Source organism: Thalassophryne amazonica, chromosome 17, assembly GCF_902500255.1.
Source record: "Thalassophryne amazonica chromosome 17, fThaAma1.1, whole genome shotgun sequence".
NCBI classification, from domain to species: Eukaryota; Metazoa; Chordata; class Actinopteri; order Batrachoidiformes; family Batrachoididae; genus Thalassophryne; species Thalassophryne amazonica.
In genome coordinates, this window is record NC_047119.1 from 65,806,118 (window position 1) to 65,830,587 (window position 24,470).

General features: G+C 40.6%; 1 protein-coding gene across 1 annotated transcript in view; it reads right to left on the reverse strand.

Moving 5' to 3' along the window:
* The window catches only part of pam (peptidylglycine alpha-amidating monooxygenase), a 180,383-nt gene that overhangs the window by 97,892 nt on the left and 58,021 nt on the right, over positions 1 to 24,470 (reverse strand). The window contains 4 exon segments of the mRNA XM_034192957.1: positions 8,988 to 9,055; positions 11,288 to 11,336; positions 13,595 to 13,678; positions 15,994 to 16,085. Of these exon segments, the coding sequence (XP_034048848.1) occupies positions 8,988 to 9,055; positions 11,288 to 11,336; positions 13,595 to 13,678; positions 15,994 to 16,085 (293 nt within the window).

Genomic DNA, 24,470 nt, shown 5'->3' on the forward strand with positions numbered 1-24,470 from the left:
ATGGAATCACCAGCCTTGGAGGATGTTCATTCAGTTGTTTAATTTTGTAGACAAAAAGCAGATCACAGACATGACACAAAACTAAAATCATTTCAAATGGCAACTTTCTGGCTATAAGAAACACTATAAAAAAATCAGGAAAAATAATTGTAGCAGTCAGTAACGGTTACTTTTTTAGACCAAGCAGAGGGAAAAAAATATGGACTCACTCAATTCTGAGGAATAAATTATGGAATCACCCTGTAAATTTTCATCCCCAAAACTAACACCTGCATCAAATCAGATCTGCTCGTTAGTCTGCATCTAAAAAGGAGTGATCACATCTTGGAGAGCTGTTGCACCAAGTGGACTGACATGAATCATGGCTCCAACACGAAAGATGTCAATTGAAACAAAGGAGAGGATTATCAAACTCTTAAAAGAGGGTAAATCATCACGCAATGTTGCAAAAGATGTTGGTTGTTCACAGTCAGCTGTGTCTAAACTCTGGACCAAATACAAACAACATGGGAAGGTTGTTAAAGGCAAACATACTGGTAGACCAAGGAAGACATCAAAGCGTCAAGACAGAAAACTTAAAGCAGTATGTCTCAAAAATCGAAAATGCACAACAAAACAAATGAGGACCGAATGGGAGGAAACTGGAGTCAACGTGAATGGGAGGAAACTGGAGTCAACATCTGTAACCGAACTGTAAGAAACCGCCTAAAGGAAATGGGATTTACATACAGAAAAGCTAAACGAAAGCCATCATTAACACCTAAACAGAAAAAAACAAGGTTACAATGGGCTAAGGAAAAGCAATCATGGACTGTGGATGACTGGATGAAAGTCATATTCAGTGATGAATCTCGAATCTGCATTGGGCAAGGTGATGATGCTGGAACTTTTGTTTGGTGCCGTTCCAATGAGATTTATAAAGATGACTGCCTGAAGAGAACATGTAAATTTCCACAGTCATTGACTATATGGGGATGCATGTCAGGTAAAGGCACTGGGGAGATGGATGTCATTACATCATCAATAAATGCACAAGTTTATGTTGATATTTTGGACACTTTTCTTATCCCATCAATTGAAAGGATGTTTGGGGATGATGAAATCATTTTTCAAGATGATAATGCATCTTGCCATAGAGCAAAAAATGTGAAACATTCCTTGCAAAAAGACACATAGGGTCAATGTCATGGCCTGCAAATAGTCCGGATCTTAATCCAATTGAAAATCTTTGGTGGAAGTTGAAGAAAATGGTCCATGACAAGGCTCCAACCTGCAAAGCTGATCTGGCAACAGCAATCAGAGAAAGTTGGAGTCAGATTGATGAAGAGTACTGTTTGTCACTCATTAAGTCCATGCCTCAGAGACTGCAAGCTGTTATAAAAGCCAGAGGTGGTGCAACAAAATACTAGTGATGTGTTGGAGCGTTCTTCATGATTCCATAATTTTTTCCTCAGAATTGAGTGATTCCATATTTTTTTTCCCTCTGCTTGGTCTAAAAAAGTAACCGTTACTGACTGCCACAATCTTTTTTCCTGATTTCTTAAAGTGGTTCTTAAAGCCAGAAAGTTGCCATTTGAAATGACTTTAGTTTTGTGTCATGTCTGTGATCTGCTTTTTTTTTCTACAAAATTAAACAACTGAATGAACATCCTCCGAGGCCGGTGATTCCATAATTTTTGCCAGGGGTTGTATAATTAGTTTGAACATTTGACTCTCTGCTCAGGATGCCACAGATAGCCAAGTTCAGAAGAATAAAACTCAAACATGTTACTTTGTGACCGTACATAGGACACTGGGCCCAAATTCTGAATTCTTAGATGAATTTGTTGAGTTTATCTCAGAATATCAGAATGTTATCATGCAGATAACATTCTGATTGTTGGTTACTTCAACATTCATTTAAACAAGCCTTCTGACTGCCTCTGCAAATTATTTATGGACGACATAGACACGTTTGGATTCCAGCAATGCATTCAGGGTTCAACTCACATTAGTGGAAACACCCTGGATTTGGTCCTCACTCATGGTATAACTTTCTCAAATATTGACATCATGTCTATTGCATCAGTGGTTTCTCATCACTCACTTGCTCCATTTGCAATCTCTTTGCCCTGCTCACTGGGACAAGACACTTATTTATCATGCATGAACTCCTCAACTACAGTTGAATTTGGAGCCAGACTGCCTGATATCTTAGCATCATTTTCAGAACCTGATCATGCAGTAGACAGTTTTGTGGACAGGTTAAACTCGGCGCTCACAAGCACAATGGATATGATCACTACACCTACACCTACACTAACCACACCCCCACCCCCAAAATGACTCTCCTTGGTCCAGTGATCATTTACGTGGCCTCAAGTACAAGTCTAGAGGCCTAGAGCGAAAATGGTGTGGCTCAAAACTAGAAGTATTCCACTTTGCATGGTGTGATGCTATTCTGGACTATAAATACACACTACTGGCTACAAAATGGGCCTACTACTCTGATTTGATTAACAAAAACAAGTATAATTTAAAGTTGTTGTTTGACATGCTGGCAACACTTATTCAAGGACGACCACCTGTAAGTCGTTCTCCATTTACCGCTCAAGAATTCTTACAATACTCTGAAAGGCCTTAGTTCTGCCACTGCACATGTTACAGATATGGGTCCCATCACTGATACCTCACCTAGATTTTGCTGAATTTGATGGTATTTCATTGGGTACGCTGATGAAACTTGTAACTTCTGCTAAATGCACAACATGTCTTTTCAACCTTGTACCAACAAAACTGTTTAAGGACCTGTGGCCTACATTTGGGCTAATGTTACTGGAAATTATTAACCTGTCACTAACCTGGGGATGTGTTCCTAAATGTTTTAAATCTGCAGTGATTAAATTAATATTTAAGGAATCCAACCTTGATCCCAGTCTACTGAAAAATTACTCTCTGATACCAAACCTATCATTTGCTCTAAGACTCTTGAAAAAGTGGTTTCACAGCAGCTCGTGGACCACCTTATTGAGAATAATCTCTATGAGCCACTGCAGTCTGCACTTAGAATACTCCATCTTAGGCCCTCTGCTTTTCTCCCTTTATATGGCACCCCTTGGGCATATACTGTGACATTATGTGATTACTTTTCACTGCTATGCTGATGATACTCAATTAAACATGTCGATAATTGCTGGTAATCTCATACACATAAAGACTTTAGAGGATTTCTTACTTTTAAATTCAGAGATGACTGAAATGATGGTTCTTGGTCCAATGACACATCAAAATCAGTTTGACCAGCAAAATATTAACTTAGACTCGTGCATTATAAATTACTCTGACAAAGTGAGGAACCTTGGGGTGATTTTTGAACCCACATTTTCCTTTGACCTATATCTCAGAAAAATCACAAGGACTGCTTTCTTCCACCTTCACAACATAGTGGAGATTCATTCCATCCTGTATGGATGGATAGGTATTAGGTGCCTTTAATACCTATGGCAGTGCCTTTAATGCCATAGGTATTAAAGGCACTGCGCTGCGGTGGTTTGAATCATATTTATCTAATAGATTACAATTTGTTCATGTAAATGGGGAATCTTCTTCACAGACTAAGGTTAATTATGGAGTTCCACAAGGTTCTGTACTAGGACCAATTTTATTCACTTTATACATGCTTCCCTTAGGCAGTATTATTAGACGGCATTGCTTAAATTTTCATTGTTACGCAGATGATACCCAGCTTTATCTATCCATGAAGCCAGAGGACACACACCAATTAGCTAAACTGCAGGATTGTCTTACAGACATAAAGACATGGATGACCTTTAATTTCCTGCTTTTAAACTCAGATAAAACTGAAGTTATTGTACTTGGCCCCACAAATCTTAGAAACATGGTGTCTAACCAGATCCTTACTCTGGATGGCATTACCCTGACCTCTAGTAATACTGTGAGAAATCTTGGAGTCATTTTTGATCAGGATATGTCATTCAAAGCACATATTAAACAAATATGTAGGACTGCTTTTTTGCATTTACGCAATATCTCTAAAATTAGAAAGGTCTTGTCTCAGAGTGATGCTGAAAAACTAATTCATGCATTTATTTCCTCTAGGCTGGACTATTGTAATTCATTATTATCAGGTTGTCCTAAAAGTTCCATGAAAAGCTTTCAGTTAATTAAAAATGCTGCAGCTAGAGTACTAACGGGGACTAGAAGGAGAGAGCATATCTCACCCATATTGGCCTCTCTTCATTGGCTTCCTGTTAATTCTAGAATAGAATATAAAATTCTTCTTCTTACTTATAAGGTTTTGAATAATCAGGTCCCATCTTATCTTAGGGACCTCATAGTATCATATCACCCCAATAGAGCGCTTCGCTCTCAGACTGCAGGCTTACTTGTAGTTCCTAGGGTTTGTAAGAGTAGAATGGGAGGCAGAGCCTTCAGCTTTCAGGCTCCTCTCCTGTGGAACCAGCTCCCAATTCAGATCAGGGAGACAGACACCCTCTCTACTTTTAAGATTAGGCTTAAAACTTTCCTTTTTGCTAAAGCTTATAGTTAGGGCTGGATCAGGTGACCCTGAACCATCCCTTAGTTATGCTGCTATAGACTTAGACTGCTGGGGGGTTCCCATGATGCAATGAGTGTTTCTTTCTTTCTTTCTCTTTTTGCTCTGTATGCACCACTCTGCATTTAATCATTAGTGATTGATCTCTGCTCCCCTCCACAGCATGTCTTTTTCCTGGTTCTCTCACTCAGCCCCAACCAGTCCCAGCAGAAGACTGCCCCTCCCTGAGCCTGGTTCTGCTGGAGGTTTCTTACTGTTAAAAGGGAGTTTTTCCTTCCCACTGTCGCCAAGTGCTTGCTCACAGGGGGTCGTTTTGACCGTTGGGGTTTTTACGTAATTATTGTATGGCCTTGCCTTACAATATAAAGCGCCTTGGGGCAACTGTTTGTTGTGATTTGGCGCTATATAAATAAAATTGATTGACTGATATATGGCTGATGCTGAGACTCTGATCTATGCATTTGTCTCTTCTAGATTGCACCACTGCAGTGTCCTATTCTCTGACTTACCGCAGTCCAGGATTAGGGGTCTCCAACTGATTCAAAATGCTGCTGCCAGATTTTGACAAGAAGCAGAATGTTTGACCACATTACACTGATTTAGGCCTCCCTTCATTGGCTTCCTGTCCCTGAGTTCTGATTTTAAGGTTCTGTTACTAACTTATAAAATTATTCATAGATTAGCGCCTTCCGTACTAGCTGATCTAATTACACCCTATGTACTGGCCCGTGCTCTGTGTTCTCAGGGCGCATGACTACTTTCTGTTCCCAAGGTTAAAAAATAGTTGACAGAGCTTTCTCTTATCATGCATGTGCCTTGTGGAATGATCTCTCTGCAGAGAAAAACGGTCAGATTCCATAGAGACATTTAACTTCAGACTGTGCTTGTTCTGTTAGACCTCAGTGCTGCTTTTGATACTGTTGACCATAAAATTTTATTACAGAGATTAGAGCATGCCATAGGTATTAAAGACACTGTGCTGCAGTGGTTTGAATCATATTTATCTAATAGATTACAATTTTTTCATGTAAATGGGGAATCTTCTTCACAGACTAAGGTTAATTATGGAGTTCCACAAGGTTCTGTGCTAGGACCAATTTTATTCACTTTATACATGTTTCCCTTAGGCAGTATTATTAGACGGCATTGCTTAAATTTTCATTGTTACACAGATGATACCCAGCTTTATCTATCCATGAAGCCAGAGGACACACACCAATTAGCTAAACTGCAGGCTTGTCTTACAGACATAAAGACATGGATGACCTCTAATTTCCTGCTTTTAAATTCAGATAAAACTGAAGTTATTGTACTTGGCTCCACAAATCTTAGAAACATGGTGTCTAACCAGATCCTTACTCTGGATGGCATTACCCTGACCTCTAGTAATACTGTGAGAAATCTTGGAGTCATTTTTGATCAGGATATGTCATTCAATGCGCATATTAAACAAATATGTAGGACTGCTTTTTTGCATTTGCGCAATATCTCTAAAATTAGAAAGGTCTTGTCTCAGAGTGATGCTGAAAAACTAATTCATGCATTTATTTCCTCTAGGCTGGACTATTGTAATTCATTATTATCAGGTTGTCCTAAAAGTTCCCTGAAAAGCAGTGATGCCGGTAACGCGTTACTTAGTAACGCGTTACTCTAATCTGACCACTTTTTTTAGTAACGAGTAATCTAACGCGTTAATCTTTCCAAATCAGTAATCAGATTAAAGTTACTTCTTCATGTCACTGTGCGTTACTATTATTTTTCATTGTGGGTCGATAGCAGCATTAAACTTGGTCTGTGGGCAGGGGGTCGGGGTTCGACTGAACTGCCCACTTTCAGTGAGCTGTGAGCTTATCATCCGCGGTTTTTTGCAGCTGCTTGACTCGTCGTCACCTCTTAAAGCACGGTGATCAGCACACCTGCACTGAGCTTTACAAAGACATTTTTATACTTTTTTTCCTCCTTTATTTAGAGCTGAGCTGAGCCGCTCCGTATCTGCACGTTAAAACAGCTGATCCTCCGTGACGCGTCAACAACTAACACTATTTTCCACTCAAATGCACCTAAACTCTCTTTCTGAGGACCATATGATGTGAAAACACAATAAAACTTTCTTACCTGTAAATCTGGTCACGTTTTCTGCATAAATAAATGTTATCCATTCTTTGTGCTCAAACGCCAAAGTAGGGGCGAATCCAGATGGAATGGGGGCGTGGGGGAGGGATGTGCCCCCCTCACAACACCCCTAGATTAAAGGTCCAGTTTTGAAGCCTTTTTTTACTACAACTACTAATACTACTTAAAATAATATTAATTTCGACAAGTAAAATATTTAGAGAGAATTTAAATGTTAGAAAAATGCAAGAATGAATTTAATAGTTACATTTATAAACAATGTAGGTTCGAAATTGCAAGTTTTACTGTTACAGTGCTGTCAACAGTTAAATATGAGGTCAAGAAAGAGGTCTTTATTTTACTTTTTATAAAACAAGTATTTATTTTCATTGAAGTCAAGAAAGGGTGACTATAAAGTAAGTTTTGGCAAAACATGTATCATTTGTCATGTTGAGGTGGCAGAGGGTTGTTGTCGGCAGCTGGGAAAAGTAACTAAAAAAGTAACTAGTAATCTAACTTAGTTACTTTTACAATTGAGTAATCAGTAAAGTAACTAAGTTACTTTTTCAAGGAGTAATCAGTAATCAGTAATTGGATTACTTTTTCAAAGTAACTGTGGCAACACTGCTGAAAAGCCTTCAGTTAATTCAAAATGCTGCAGCTAGAGTGCTAACAGGGACTAGAAGGAGAGAGCATATCTCACCTATATTGGCCTCTCTTCATTGGCTTCCTGTTAATTCTAGAATAGAATTTAAAATTCTTCTTCTTACTTATAAGGTTTTGAATAATCAGGTCCCATCTTATCTTAGGGACCTCATAGTACCATATCACCCCAAAAGAGCGCTTCGCTCTCAGACTGCAGGCTTACTTGTAGTTCCTAGGGTTTGTAAGAGTAGAATGGGAGGCAGAGCCTTCAGCTTTCAGGCTCCTCTCCTGTGGAACCAGCTCCCAATTCAGATCAGGGAGACAGACACCCTCTCTACTTTTAAGATTAGGCTTAAAACATTCCTTTTTGCTAAAGCTTATAGTTAGGGCTGGATCAGGTGATCCTGAACCATCCCTTAGTTATGCTGCTATAGACTTAGACTGCTGGGGGGTTCCCATGATGCACTGAGTGTTTCTTTCTCTTTTTCCTCTGTATGCACCACTCTGCATTTAATCATTAGTGATTGATCTCTGCTCCCCTCCACAGCATGTCTTTTTCCTGGTTCTCTCCCTCAGCCCCAACCAGTCCCAGCAGAAGACTGCCCCCCCCCCCCCCCGAGCCTGGTTCTGCTGGAGGTTTCTTCCTGTTAAAAGGGAGTTTTTCCTTCCCACTGTTGCCAAGTGCTTGCTCACAGGGGGTCGTTAGGGTTTTTCCGTAATTATTGTATGGCCTTGCCTTACAATATAAGGCGCCTTGGCGCCTTTGGCGCTATATAAATAAAATTGATTTGATTTGATTTAAAGACATCTATCCTCCTTCTCATACAGTTAACACACCAATGTAATACCAGTGTAATTCATATTATTAGCAATGGAAAAGGCCTCAGCCTCACTACATCTAAATTCTGGGTCTGTTAGTGAAGCACAGGGCTAGCTGCCAGTGACCATCTTAGTAATAGCTCAGCTTTCGAGTTGATTTATTGCTGCTGAACTATTGCCTCAGGAGCAGGTATTTCCAGCTGACTAAGTCTGTTCTTTTTCTCACTGTCCGAGGCACTGACGACACCCCCGATGGATTCATGGGTGCTGGACTGACCTCAGGATGCCCTGCCTGCTGCACCAATAACTGAAAGTCATATTTCATGAGACCTAACTGGAACTGGACATCGCTTTTTAATTATAGACTATGTTTTTGTTGCTCTTTTTTTCTGACTGTTAAGAAATTCTTGTAAAATCTGTAAAAACCCTGTAACTGTTAGAAAACCTTGTAACTGTTAGCATGGCCTAAGCAGTGGGTCACCACTCTGAGTCTGGTCTGCTTGAGGTTTCTTCTTCATTATCACCATTATCGCCTGTGTGCTTGCTCAGGGTGGGCTGGTAAGGTTAGACCTTACTTGTGTGAAGAGACTTGAGGCAATATTGTAGTGATCTGATAATAGATAAATAAAATAAACTGAACTGAATAAATTGAATTAGCAGTGTACATTAAAAACCAACCTGCACTAAACACTTATTTCTAAATGGCCAGATGTAGAAGAAAACGTTTTTCCATATACATGTAAGTGTTTGGTCAAAACCCTTAAAATGTTTTCTTCAAGTGAAATCCTCAGAAATTCTGTGTTTGCAACAGGCAAATTTACAGAGGTATTTAAAGAAATGATATGCTTGTACACACCTTTTTTTCCTGGGAGGATGACCGTGTCCATAGACATCAACAAATATATTCCAGCCATTAATGGCTGCCTAATAGGAGGGAAACACATAGACCCACAGCTGTTACAGTAGAGAAGTCTGGGATTTTTTTTCCCCTCACATGTTCCTCAACTTTCCAAGGTCAAAGTAACATTTCTGCTCTACAAGCTGCTTATATGCAGAGGGCTAAACAAGTATTGAACGCATCACCATTTTTCTCAGGAAATATATTTCTAAAGGTGCTATTGACATAAAATTTTCACCAGATGTCTGTTACGACCCAGGTAATCCATATATGCAAAGAAACCAAAACAAATAAGCACATAAATTACGTTATTTGTAATAAGATGGAATGAGACAGGAAAAAAGTACTGAACACGCTTACTGAAATTTATTTAACACTTTGTACAAAAGTCTTTGTTGATGATGATGACAGCTTCAAGATGTCTCAAGTATGGACAAACTAGACACATACATTGGCCTATTCTTCCACACAAACAGTCTTCAAATCTTGAAGGTTCCGTGGACCTCTTCTACAAACTCTGATCTTTAGTTCTTTCCTTAGATTTTCTATTGGATTCAAGTCAGAAGACTGGCTGGGTCATTTTAGCAGCTTTATGTTCATTGTCTGAAACCAGTTGAGAGTTTCCTTGGCTGTGTGTTTGGGATCACTGTGTTTGTGTTTGCAGAAATGTCCACCCTCGTTTCATCTTCATCATCCTGGTAGATTTTTAATCAAGAATGCCTCTGTACATTTTTTCATTCATCCTTCCTTCAATTATATGAATTTTTCCTGTGCCGGATGCTGAAGACCAGCCCCACACCATGATATTCCCACCTCCAAACTTCAATGTTGGTGTGGTGTTTTTGGGGTGATGTGCAATGCCATTTATGGTGTGTATTATGGCATGATAAAGAATTCAGTTTGGATCTCAACTGACCAGAATAAATTCTCCCAGTATTTCACAGGCTTGCTTAATGTTGTGCAGCAAACTTTAAAGGAGCTTCAACATGCTTTTTCTTCAGCAATGGAGTCTTGCGTGGTGAGCGTGCACAGAGGCCATGGTAGTGGAGTGCATTACTTATTGCAGGTTTTCTTTGAAATACCTGCTATTTCCAGGTCTTTCTGAAGTGGTCCTTGGCTCTTGGACAACTCTTCTGATTATTCTTTTCACTCCTCTGTCAGAAATCTTGTGAGGAGTACCTGGTCATGGCTGGTTTATTGTGAAATGATGTTCTTTCCACTTTCAGATTACGGCCCCACAGTGCTCACTGTAACATTCAGAAGTTTAGAAATCCTTCTGTAACCAGTATGTTTTGCAACAGTAAGGCTGAGAAGATCTTGAGAGAGCTCTTTGCTTTTGCCTGTCATGAGATGTTTCTTGTGTGACATCTTGGTAAGGAAACATGCATTACAGGCCATCAGTTGGGACTGAACTAGCTGATGTTAGTTTGCACTGACAAGGGGCAGGACTACTTTCTAATAACTGATAAGATTTCAGCTGGTGTCTTGGCTTTCCATATCTTTTTACACCTCCCTTTCTTTAGGTCTTTTTTTCCTGTGTCATTTCACATTATTACACATAATTAATTAATTAATTAATTAATTAATGGACACCTATGATTTTGCTTATTTATATGTGTGGATTATTTGGGTTGTTACTGGCATCTGGTGAAAATTTCATGTCAATAGCACCTTTACAAATATATTTACTGAGAAAAATGGTTACGTGTTCAATACTTATTTTACTTGTATGTTATTGAGGCTGGAGGTTTCTTCCTGTTAAAAGGGAGTTTTTCCTTCCCACTGTTGCCAAGTGCTTGCTCACAGGGGGTCGTTTTGACCGTTGGGGTTTTTCCGTAATTATTGTATGGCCTTGCCTTACAATATAAGGCGCCTTGGGGCAACTGTTTGTTATGATTTGGCGCTATATAAATAAAATTGATTTGATTTATTTCAGATGTTCCAGAACAGCTTGGTGTAAGGTGATGGTGGGATCAACCACCGCTGTTAAGACTTAAGGAGGCATATATGAACTTATCTGTATCCAACTAATTTTAAAACCAGTAGTGTCATCTAAATCAAACCATGGCCATTTCGCATTTGCCACTTGGTGAGTGAGTATTCTTAAAATTTGTCCTGCCACTTACAAACATCTGGACAACCTGAATTTGTTTGAAAACGTGATCTGAATGTCAGCTGTAATGCATGTACAATAACATATTTTTCAAGTTACAATCACTAAAAAGAACAGAACAAATTTACAGTTTTGAATAACTTACGGTTTGGATGTCAACCTTAAGCTAAGTCCTGAGCAGTCTTTATGGTGGTCTGGAAAAAATACAAATTTTATCATTATTATTGGTTCTACTATGTACCATACATCAGCACCATCACTATAGTTCTTTTCTTTTATTAATGCCAGGTAGCCAACTAAGATGCCAATTGGGAGCCAACGGGGTCAGCTCAAAGGAATGAAGAACGCAACTTTGGGTGGTGATGGATTTTCAGCCATGCTGAGGAGGATCAGTGGTCGAGCACTGGGAGTAAACAATGTGGGACGCACACTGGTAGCAGTAAAACTGAACAATACAGTTGTGTTCAAAATAATAGCAGTGTGTTTAAAAATGTGAGCAAAGCTCCAAATTATTATAATAGGTTTTATTTCCACACATGGAACTGCATTCTGTATCAAAACATATAGTAGAGAAGCTTGAATCTTCGACTGGACTGGGTTGCTTGACGCGAGGACGTTTCGCTTCAAATCGCAGAAGCTTCCTCAGCTAAAATTCTTGCTCTGGTGGTCTGACTTCTGTCTTGACTCTTGTAGAGAAGAATAATCAAGAAGTCACAAAAGCTGGAGTTTTAAAGGTTGCTTAGTCTCACCTATGTAGTGTTCGTTATAGTTTTCCTGACATCTGATAGAATACACTACATTGCTCTGTTTGTAACTAGGGATCTGTTTGTAACTAGATATTAGCAGATAGCAATATCTGCTCTTTGGCTCAAACCACCCCTTTGAACACAAGCTCGGGGTGATCAGGACGCTTCAACACAGAGCCCTACAGGTGCCCACAACTGCAGAGGGAAGGGCTAAAGAACAACTTGTCCGGAAAGCCCTCACAGTATGTGGGTACCCACAATGGTCCCTGGACAAAGTGCAGAAGTCCCAGAGAACAAAGAGACCAGATAGACAGGAGACGGAGACAAGAAGAAGAGGAGTGTCTCTCCCTTATTTAGCAGGAGTAGGGGAAAAACTACAGAGGATCTTCAGACAGCACAAAATCCCAGTTTACTTTAAACCGGTTAACACCTTGAGACAGAAATTAGTTCACCCTAAGGACAGGATCCCTAGTTACAAACAGAGCAATGTAGTGCATTCTATCAGATGTCAGGAAAACTGTAACGAACACTACATAGGTGAGACTAAGCAACCTTTACACAAAAGGCTATACCAGCACCGCAGAGAGTGCGCCAGTGGACCTCAGTCTGCCGTTCATCTCCACCTTAAAGACACTAACCACACGTTTGAGGACAAGGAAATTAAAATATTAGCTAGAGAGAAGAAATGGTTTGAGAGAGGGGTCAAGGAGGCATTCTTTGTGAAACATTTGAAATCTAGCCTTAACCGGGGAGGGGGTCTGAGACACGCTTTATCCCCTGTTTACAATGGGGTACTCGGGTCAAAGCAGTTTCAGTCTTTTGTTCATGGTAATGAGTCATTCACGTCATCAGCAGCATCGTCAAGGGAGCCATCAGGAGAGGGACAGCTGCCCTGTCATTAGGAGGGTGTTAACTAGAGCACAATAGGTGCTAATTAAAGCAATTGTTTTAGTCACCAGCCTATAGCAGTCTGCCTCTCGGTAGGAGGGGTCTGGTTAGGTTTAAAACTCCAGCTTTTGTGACTTCTTGATTATTCTTCTCTACAAGAGTCAAGACAGAAGTCAGACCACCAGAGCAAGAATTTTAGCTGAGGAAGCTTCTGCGATTTGAAGCGAAACGTCCTCACGTCAAGCAACCCAGTCCAGTCGAAGATTCAAGCTTCTCTACTATGGAAACCACCTGGACAACTGAGAGCCTACACAGCATCAAAACATATCAAAACATGAAGAAAAATTTACCTTATTTGTTATTACTTTACAGAAAGTGAAGAAAAAGGAATATCAGGCTGTTAAAAAAATGTCTCTTTCTTGTCATGTACTAATTATATGAAGTGCCTTTCAACTGTTTTCAAAAGTACTATATAAATATATTTAAAAAATGATCTTTCATATTGTAAGTATTAAATGGGTGGGTGGGGGGGATTCAGGACAGTTTATTAGAGCCCAAGGTTAATTATTAAATGTCTTATTTGGCTAGAAGTCCAAAAGCCAAAAGTATTTAAGATGCTCTGATGTACATAAAATGGAAAAAGTACCACATTCACACAGATGAGAAATAAATACAGAATATCAGGTATTTTTCCACACATAAAGACAGTGTTTGATTGGTTTATACCAAATACAAAAAAAATTGTGATTTTCTAATTACAGTGATATAACTGAAGCATATATAATCTTGATGATAAGACAATTTCCTGTAGGACTCACCTCTAAAACCAGTAACATCCCCATAATGCATCTGCAGCACAAAGTAGGAAATCCCTGAATTTCTTCCAACTTTAAAACCAACATCTATGGAAGCAACAGAGGTGAAGAACACAGTGGTAAAATTAGGGAAATGACAACATGGACATATACAGTGCTCTGAAAAGGTTTTTGCGCACTGATGAATTATTCTTTCTGTATCGGTCACAGTTAATCTCAGATATTCATACAAAATTTAATGCAACACAACGGAGTAATCACAAAATAGAGGCTTTAACTGATAGTAAGCTGCTTCAGGGTGGATCTGCATGTTGATTTGGCAGACGTTTAACGCTGGATGTTCTTCTTAACGGAAGTCCATATTACATGGAGTTTAAAATAAAATACTTAATGGGGTGCAGTAGGCAGGAGTGGGGTTTGAAATGGGAACCTTCCACATTGTAAATAAGCACACTTAACCGCTTGACCACCACCCCTAACTGATCATTTTATTCATTGAACAAGTTATCCAACACCTCCAAGTGGCTCAAACACTTCCAGACCTGACCATGATGGGATGTACGCAGAGTGATATATTATATGAAGAAGGTCACAGTAACATGCTCACAAAGTGATCTGAAATCGATGACCATCTTGTGTGCATATGCGTCAGGTCTGGACAGGTCATGTGAGGTCTGGGAGCATGCACTGGTGCCACTGTAGCCACCACTCTATGGAATTATCTTGGGACCTGGGTGGCAACCATTGAGAAAACTGGTCCATCCCCATGTCTTGAAAATAACCATGAACGTGCTGCAACGAGGTGGAACGTGCAACTCTTAACCCTTCTCCAGCCAGGAGGATCCTTAACACTGAGACACCCCTGTACTAGATCATGCCAAAATGTCAAAACTGACATTCCCTCTCTATATAAGTGATACTCCTTATCTCATTCTCCTTAATTAACCATTTGTTTGACACAAGCTCAATCCAGCAGTACCCAAGGATCATACAAAGACACCTAGCACTAAAGACGTCCAGTTAGTGTCCAAAACTCACAACCATAAAAACAGTAAAACAGGTAGTATCAGGACCCTAAAGAACTGGACCTTTGTTCTCCTACAAAGACAGCTGCATTGTGAAACACCTGTGTCCAGCAACCTCATAAATTCCTCAAACTCTTACCACGCAACACATCTCTCAATCTCAAAGGCCGTGCATGGACTCAAGAGAGCTGAATGTCACTGTCAAGATGTGAATGTCTCCACAAGTTCAACACTTTCACCACATACAGATTTACTTCTGATAGCGTAGTTCAGAAAGTCACTGCAAGCTAATACACACACCAACTCTACCTACAGTACATTAGCTAATGAGGGGAACGACAAGTGTCAAGGGCATAGGAATGTATCTGCACTGTCCTGACTTCATTACATTAGCTGTGTGTGAAATATATAAAGGAATTTGAGATTCTTCTCCCATTTACAAAATAAGACTCCCAACAAGTAACCTCTTGACTACATCATTGAATTATTGCCCTGTCAGGAAGAATGCTGTTCTATGGCATAAAATGCATCTGGCAAGTTGAAAGGCCAGGGGTGGTGACTGATTAAACCCAGAGAAAACTGCTCTTATTTACAGTGCCATACACACACTAACCATGTCATGACAATAACATGACAATACTGGTCTTTCAATAATGAATGGTAGATGGACTGCATTTATAAAGCATTTTTTTCATCCGAATCAGAAGTTCAAAGCACATTATAATGATGCCTCACATTCGCCCATTCACACACCGATGTCAGGGTGCTGCCATGCAGGGCACTCAACTGCACAACTGAAGCACAACTTGGAAATTAAGGCAGGCAGCCAGTGGACACCCAGTTTCTTTACACTGCCCGCGTCAGGGTCGAGGCCGACATCTGTCAGACTCCGTTGGTGGGAACACGAGTCCGGGGACTCTAGTCATGAGTCTGTCAAACTATTGAAGTTTGCGGATGACATCATCCTCTCTGAACTCATCTCTGGGGGAGATGAGTACGCCTACAGATCGGAGATCAGCCAACTAATGACTTGGTGCAGCCACAACAGCCTGGAGCTGAACAAAGACAGTGGAGATAGTTGTGGACTTGAGACAGAACCCAGCCAGACCTGTACCCAAAACTCTGTGTGACTCTGCAGTCAGCAAATTCAGTATCCACCATGATATCAAAATGTCAGTTTGTACTGCCTTAATTGGAACTCTTTGCACAAGCAGAATACCAACAGGTATCAGTGTTTAGTTTAATGTGCATTCTAACAAAACTAGAGGTCTAAAGATGAAGATGTCTAAGATGAAACCCTCTTTACATAGGCAGAGTTCATTAAAAGAGATGTTTAAAAGAAACATAAGAAGGCTTAGGGGAATTCACGCAACATACCTTTTGGTAACTTAGTAGGCGGTGCATTCCGGGCCCATGCATACATGATTGAAGGTTCACCCTTACAGGTGTCACGTACACCACCGCAGTTCCTTAAAAGAAATGTAAATAATCAAGCCCAGCTTCTCCTTTTGAATGACAAGAATCAGAAGAACTCCAAACCACAGAACACAAAAGTCTACACTACAAGAAATAATCACAACATTGAGCTCAGTAACAAATAAGCTGTTGCAAAAACCTGAATCCTTGTCAGACAACAAGATAAAGAACTAGCTAACAGTGCATCAGGGATGTCAAAAAATGTTTTCCCCTCGATTATCCATCCTGCATTGAGTGAAAACACATCCTGGTGCATCATTAAAGAGTGAATAATGGCTCCATCGGACATCATTTGCCTCACTGATTTTTACTACTCAAATGTGCATCCAAAAGAAAGATACACCGAGAACTGGTGGTGGAACAATGATGTTCAGGGAAGTATAAGGAGAAAGAGGTTGGCGAAAAAGAATTGGGATATTCACAAAGATGAAGAAAGTAGGCAGGAGTATACGGAGATTCTGCATAAGGTGAAAAGAGAAGTGGCAAAAGGAAAAGGCATATAGTGAGCTGTACATGAAGTTGAACAGTAAGGAAGGAGAAAAGAACTTGTACCAATTGGTTACACAAAGGGACAGAGCTGGAAAGGATGTGCAGCAGGTTAGGGTGATAAAGCAAGGAGAGTGGTTGAGAAGGTGGGGTGAATATGTTGAGGAGCTGATGAATGAATAAAATGAGAGGGAGAAAAGGGTGGATGATGTGGAGAAAGTAAATCAGGAAGTGCAAGAGATTAGTCAGGATGAAGTGAGGGCAGCTATATACAGGATAAAGAGCGGAAAGGCAGTTGGTCCAGATGATATTCCAGAGGAGGTATGGAAATGTCTAGGAGAGATGGCAGTGGAGATTCTACACAGATTGTTTAATAAACTCTTGGAAAGTGAGAGGATGCCTGAGGAGTGGAGACGAAGTGTGCTGGTTCCTATTTTTAAGAACAAGGGTGATGTGACAAGCTGCAGTAACTGCAGAGGAATAAAGCTGATCAGCCACAGCATGAAGTTATGGAAAAGAGAAGTAGAAGCTAGGCTCAGAAAACAGTTGAAGATCTGTGAGCAGCAATATGGTTTCACACTGAGAAAGACCACTACAGATTAGGGATGTTAATCTCATCACTGACAACAATTCGATACGCATCTCGATACACTACCAGCGATACGATACATCTTGCGATACATGACTATACGATGTGATACAATTCACCCGTTCCCGATTTGATGCGATTTGATATTGCGATTTGATTTTGATGGCAATTCAATTCCTCACAATGCAATATGATGCGATGTTGTGCGATAAGATGCAATTCAACATGATGCAAAGAAATTATACCAAAAATTTAAATAGAAAATAAGAAGCTGTAATTCAGTATGGTACTATGGTATTCGTCTTCTTCTGATTCTACTAGAGGCAGAGGATTTGTTTTACTCCTTATAAGCAACAAATCTACCAGAGTCAACATTAAGGAACAGGAATCAGTTTCCTCATATTTGCAACCTGTTTAATCACAATGTCAGAATTTAAACAGTACAGTAAACAGTAAAACAACATCACTCTCAATGAGTGACTTAACGTGACACTTTCAGTAGGTAATGTCCATATTCCTGTCTGCCTGACAGATATTAATATGAACTCTTCAGCAGGTAGACTAATAAAATAGTGAGAAGCAGAAAGCATTAAGATTTTTAATGTGAATAATACAAATAATAACAACCTTTCACAATTAGGTCTTTTACAAATGCTTGTGTAAAGAAAGATGCAAACTATTATTTGGCAGTCATAGCTGCTGTAAAAAGACCACTCTCACCGAGTGACTCCATAAGACAAACAAAAGAATTAAATAAAATATACTTTTAAAAATAGATTGATCTGCAAATGCCATTCTCTATGCTAACACCTAGTTTGGTGGTTTATTTCATATGGCTTTTTTTTTTCAGGGTTTTTTTTTCAGGAATATTAGTTGGTCCACATGTTCAGGAAGAAGCAGACTGCGCTCTGCTGTCACAATCTCACCTGCTGTGCTGAACACTCGTTCAGAGGGAACACTTGTTGCAGGGATGGACAAGTAGCTCCTGGACAATTTTGAAAGCAGTGGAAGATCCACTTGTTCCTTCCACCACTGCAACACTGCCATTCAGACCTAAATTATCCCTCTGCCTGTATTTTGCTATTTCCTCCTCAGCTCGCTCTCTCTCTCTCTCTCTCTCTCTCTCTCTCTCTCTCTCTCTCTCTCTCAGTGTAAGGTTGAGCAGCACAGCATTCTTTACAAAAGACCTGCATCTTGTCAAGTTTCCCATCTTTTTAAAAAAAAAAGCCAAAGTATTTCCAAACACCTAATTTAAATGTTTTAGGTGCATCAAAAATTTAATCCGAGTGCTTGCTGCTGTTGGCACAGGGCTCCATGTTTGTTAGAAATGTACTTTCAAGCTTCCATCCATGATGCACTCAAGGTGCCTCGGAAAAAAAAAAAATCAATGCAAGCAGGCAGCGAGCGATCCATCCGCAATTCAGGGTGCCAAGAGAAGAACTGTGTTATTGTATGAGGACGTCTGGAGTTAGTAGTGAGACCAGCTATGTTGTACAGCTTAGAGACGGTGGCACTAACAAAACCACAGGAGCCAGAGCTGAAGGTGGCAGAGCTGAAGATGTTGCCACTGTCTTTGGGAGTGACGAGAATGGACAGGATTAGGAATGAACATATCAGTGGGACAGATCATATCGGACAGTTTGGAGTTAAAGTCAGAGATGGTGAGACTGAGATGGTTTGGACATGTGCAGAGGAAGGACCCAGGGTATATAGGGAGAAGGATGCTGAGGATGGAGCCACCAGGCAGGAGGAGAAAAGGTAGGCTAAAGATGAGGTTTATGGATGTGCTGAGGGAGTACATGCAGGTGGTTGCTGTGACAGAGGAAGATGGAAACAACTGATCTGCTGCGGTGACCCATAACGGGTGCAGCCGATAGAGGAAGAAGAAGAAGATGACAGTATGGTAGAGAAATGTTGAAAACAAAAGCTCACAAAAACATTTTTATGTTGTTATAATTTTGTCATGATCCAGCTCTGTTGGGCTGGATCATGACAAAATTATATTGAAGTCTTTTTTCCATGTTTGTGCTCTGAGCCTTTTGTATTTTAATCATGCCATGTATCATAGTCATACTTCAGCTGGTCTTGTTTCTTGTTCTTGTCAGGTTCTCATGTTCATGTTATCATTGGTTTTGTTTCTGTCAATCATCCTCGTATTTGTTCACTCTTGGTTCCTTAAGTAGCTGTAGTTTAGTTCTGTTCAACACATTGTGTGTATTGTGCTTTGGTCAGTTTTTGGGTGTTATTTACCTGTAAGTGTTTCCTGTCTGGTTATGTTCCTTTAGTTACAGTATTTATTGCACTCTGTTTATCAATTATTTTGTGTTGCTTTATTATGTTTAATCACTGGATTTGGTTAATATTCATCTTCAGTGTTTTCATCCAGTTGTGTCTCAGTTGTATGTATTGCATTTTCTGTTTATGATTTATGATTTCGTTGTTTGGTCACTGGTTTTAGTTTGTTTATTTTTTGCTCATCAATTGTTGCTTGTATTCTTATACTTTGATATGGGTCAGTCTGGTCAATATATTATTCGGTTTTAGCTTTGTTCATATTTCAATGTTTCCTTCATGCCTGTCTAAGTATGTTCCCACTCCATATCACTGCACCAGCCATTGTGTTTTTGATTCACACTTTGTTTCTGTCTGCTTTTTATTTTCACTCACTTACTCAAGATGCTTACGTGCCTTTGTTACTTTCATCACTCCACTGTGTTTTCCTGCCTTCACTCTCTTGCACTTACCTTTGTCTTCCCTGTTCACGCCCCCTTCCAGAACATTCACTGACACCTGTGTCTTGTTCCACTAATTACAAGGTCTGTTAGAAAAGTATTGGATCTTTTTATTTTTTGCAATAACCTTATAGATTTGAATCACGTGTGACTGCATCAGCCAAGCTTGAACCTTCGTGCGCATGCGTGAGTTTTTTCACGCCTGTCGGTTGCGTCATTCACCTGTGAGCACGCTTTGAGTGAGCACTGGTCCTCCCCCCTCGTCGGATTTTCATTGTGAGGAAAATGTCTGAATGGCTGGAGCAGTGCTGCATCAAATGTTTCCAGAAACTGTGAGAGACAGCCAGGTGGACACCATTCGGAAAATTCAGATGGCTTTCAGGGACGATTTTATGGGCATCACACAGATTAGAGAGTGGTACTGTTGTGAAAGTGTAGTGACACAGACCCACAACAGGGGGCGCAAATGAACGGTCAATAGATGAGCCAAAAAAGTAACAATTTAATGTTGTGAAGGTGCACAACAAATATACAGACAATCTCAGAATCTGATAACAGTCAATCCACAAAGGTGACGTGTGGGCAGGCTCGAGGATAGAAGACGTCTGTCCTGAGAAGAGCCGGAACCACACGATTTCCGCCGCCACCGAACCTGGTGAATACTGGAGCCGCCAAGTCCCGAATTCCCAGGTGATCATCATCCCCGACTGTCGGATCTGGTACTGCTGGCGAAGAACAAAGACAGTCAAGTGTGGGTGTGTGTACACCCCGTAACAACAACGGTGGGAATGCCACCTCTACCTCTAATACACACTTGTGCAGCGTCTGTGTAACCACTTATCTGACAGGAAGTCGGACGAAACAGTCGCGACCCACGCCGGTCCTCTGGTTAGACAGCTGCAACACAATAGCTCTTGGAATCAATCAATACAGGCAGAGAAAGTTACCTCCATAGAAGTACGATATCTCGGCGATGAGGTGGAGATGACGTCTGGGTTTTATGGAGTGAGATGATGAAGAATGAGTGACAGCTGTCAGGAAATAATGAGTGACAGCTGTCATTCCCGGCTGTGTCCGTGGCGGCAGCGCCCTCTCGTGCCTGAAGCCCGCACTTCAGGCAGGGCGCCCTCTGGTGGTGGGCCAGCAGTACCTCCTCTTCTGGCGGCCCACACAACAGGTACAGCCAGTTTAAAGACGGCGCACAATGGCGGAGGGTGGGCCGCATTCCGAGCGGCGATCGACAGGCTGAAACGATCAGATCATTTCCAAACTGAATGCTGTGTTGATCCGGGATGTCGTCGGACTCCCCAGAGAAATGGCAGAAAAGGTGGACATAGCACTTTCCCGGCACATTCCACTGTTAAAGGAGATTATGTCATCAAAACAGGAGCGGAGGAATTCGCCAGGGAGCCGCTAATGGCGCGGAACGAAAGCACCTCCATGTTGGTCTCACAGGACATGTTGTGACATGCTCAGCTCTTCGACAATTTCTCGGACACTCACTCGACTGAAAAGCCACCCAAAGCCGTCTGAATCTTCCGAATGGTGGAAGAGTTGGGCATGTCCCATGAGACTTACAACACGGAGGTGCTTTTTATTCTGCGCCATGAGCGGCTCCGTCCTGACACGCGAATTCCGCTGCACGTCTTTCATTACAAAATCTCCTGTAAGGGTAATGTGCCGAAAAAGTGCTATGTCCACCTCTCTTGCCATTTCTCTGGTAGTCAGACGACATCCCGGATCAATACAGACTTCACTTTGGAAATGATCTGGTCGTTTCAGCCTGTTGATGGCCGCTCGAAGCGCGGCGCACCCTCAGCCGCTGTGGGCTGTCTTTAATCCAGTTGTAATGCTCTTTAACCTGTGTGATGCCCATAAGATTCAATTCAATTCAATTCAATTTTATTTATATAGCGCCAAATCACAACAAACAGTTGCCCCAAGGCACTTTATATTATAAGGCAAGGCCATACAATAATTTCGTAAAAACCCCAAAGGTCAAAATGACCCCCTGTGAGCAAGCACTTGGCGACAGTGGGAAGGAAAAACTCCCTTTTAACAGGAAGAAACCTCCAGCAGAACCAGGCTCAGGGAGGGGCAGTCTTCTGCTGGGACTGGTTGGGGCTGAGGGAGAGAACCAGGAAAAAGACATGCTGTGGAGGGGAGCAGAGATCAATCACTAATGATTAAATGCAGAGTGGTGCATACAGAGCAAAAAGAGAAAGAAACACTCAGTGCATCATGGGAACCACCCAGCAGTCTAAGTCTATAGCAGCATAACTAAGGGATGGTTCAGGGTCACCTGATCCAGCCCTAACTATAAGCTTTAGCAAAAAGGAAAGTTTTAAGCCTAATCTTAAAAGTAGAGAGGGTATCTGTCTCCCTGATCCGAATTGGGAGCTGGTTCCACAGGAGAGGAGTCTGAAAGCTGAAGGCTCTGCCTCCCATTCTACTCTTACAAACCCTAGGAACTACAAGTAAGCCTGCAGTCTGAGAGCGAAGCGCTCTGTTGGGGTGATATGGTACTATGAGGTCCCTAAGATAAGAAGGGACCTGATTATTCAAAACCTTATAAGTAAGAAGAAGAATTTTAAATTCTATTCTAGAATTAACAGGAAGCCAATGAAGAGAGGCCAATATGGGTGAGATATGCTCTCTCCTTCTAGTCCCCGTCAGTACTCTAGCTGCAGCATTTTGAATTAACTGAAGGCTTTTCAGGGAACTTTTAGGACAACCTGATAATAATGAATTACAATAGTCCAGCCTAGAGGAAATAAATGCATGAATTAGTTTTTCAGCATCACTCTGAGACAAGACCTTTCTAATTTTAGAGATATTGCGTAAATGCAAAAAAGCAGTCTTACATATTTGTTTAATATGCGCTTTGAATGACATATCCTGATCAAAAATGACTCCAAGATTTCTCATAGTATTACTAGAGGTCAGGGTAATGCCATCCAGAGTAAGGATCTGGTTAGACACCATGTTTCTAAGATTTGTGGGGCCAAGTACAATAACTTCAGTTTTATCTGAGTTTAAAAGCAGGAAATTAGAGGTCATCCATGTCCTTATGTCTGGAAGACAATCCTGCAGTTTAGCTAATTGGTGTGTGTCCTCTGGCTTCATGGATAGATAAAGCTGGGTATCATCTGCGTAACAATGAAAATTTAAGCAATGCCGTTTAATAATACTGCCTAAGGGAAGCATGTATAAAGTGAATAAAATCGATCCTAGCACAGAACCTTGTGGAACTTCAGAATTAACCTTAGTCTGTGAAGAAGATTCCCCATTTACATGAACAAATTGTAATCTATTAGATAAATATGATTCAAACCACTGCAGCGCAGTGCCTTTAATACCTATGGCATGCTCTAATCTCTGTAATAAATTTTATGGTCAACAGTATCAAAAGCAACACTGAGGTCTAACAGAACAAGCACAGAGATGAGTCCACTGTCTGAGGCCATAAGAAGATCATTTGTAACCTTCACTAATGCTGTTTCTGTACTATGATGAATTTTAAAACCTGACTGAAACTCTTCAAATAGACCATTCCTCTGCAGATGATCAGTTAGCTGTTTTACAACTACCCTTTCAAGAATTTTTGAGAGAAAAGGAAGGTTGGAGATTGGCCTATAATTAGCTAAGATAGCTGGGTCAAGTGATGGCTTTTTAAGTAATGGTTTAATTACTGCCACCTTAAAAGCCTGTGGTACATAGCCAACTAATAAAGATAGATTGATCATATTTAAGATCGAAGCATTAAATAATGGTAGGGCTTCCTTGAGCAGCCTGGTAGGAATGGGGTCCAATAGACATGTTGATGGTTTGGATGAAGTAACTAATGAAAATAACTCAGACAGAACAATCTGAGAGAAAGAGTCTAACCAAATACCGGCATCACTGAAAGCAGCCAAAGATAATGATACGTCTTTGGGATGGTTATGAGTAATTTTTTTCTCTAATAGTTAAAATTTTATTAGCAAAGAAAGTCATGAAGTCATTACTAGTTAAAGTTAAAGGAATACTCGGATCAATAGAGCTCTGACTCTTTGTCAGCCTGGCTACAGTGCTGAAAAGAAACCTGGGGTTGTTCTTATTTTCTTCAATTAGTGATGAGTAGTAAGATGTCCTAGCTTTACGGAGGGCTTTTTTTTTTATAGAGCAACAGACTCTTTTTCCAGGCTAAGTGAAGATCTTCTAAATTAGTGAGATGCCATTTCCTCTCCAATTTACGGGTTATCTGCTTTAAGCTGCGAGTTTGTGAGTTATACCACGGAGCCAGGCACTTCTGATTTAAAGTTCTCTTTTTCAGAGGAGGTACAGCATCCAAAGTTGTCTTCAATGAGGATGTAAAACTATTGACGAGATACTCTATCTCACTTACAGAGTTTAGGTAGCTACTCTGCACTGTGTTGGTATATGGCATTAGGGAACATAAAGAAGGAAACATATCCTTAAACCTAGTTACAGTGCTTTCTGAAAGACTTCTAGTGTAATGAAACTTATTCCCCACTGCTGGGTAGTCCATCAGAGTACATGTAAATGTTATTAAGAAATGATTAGACAGA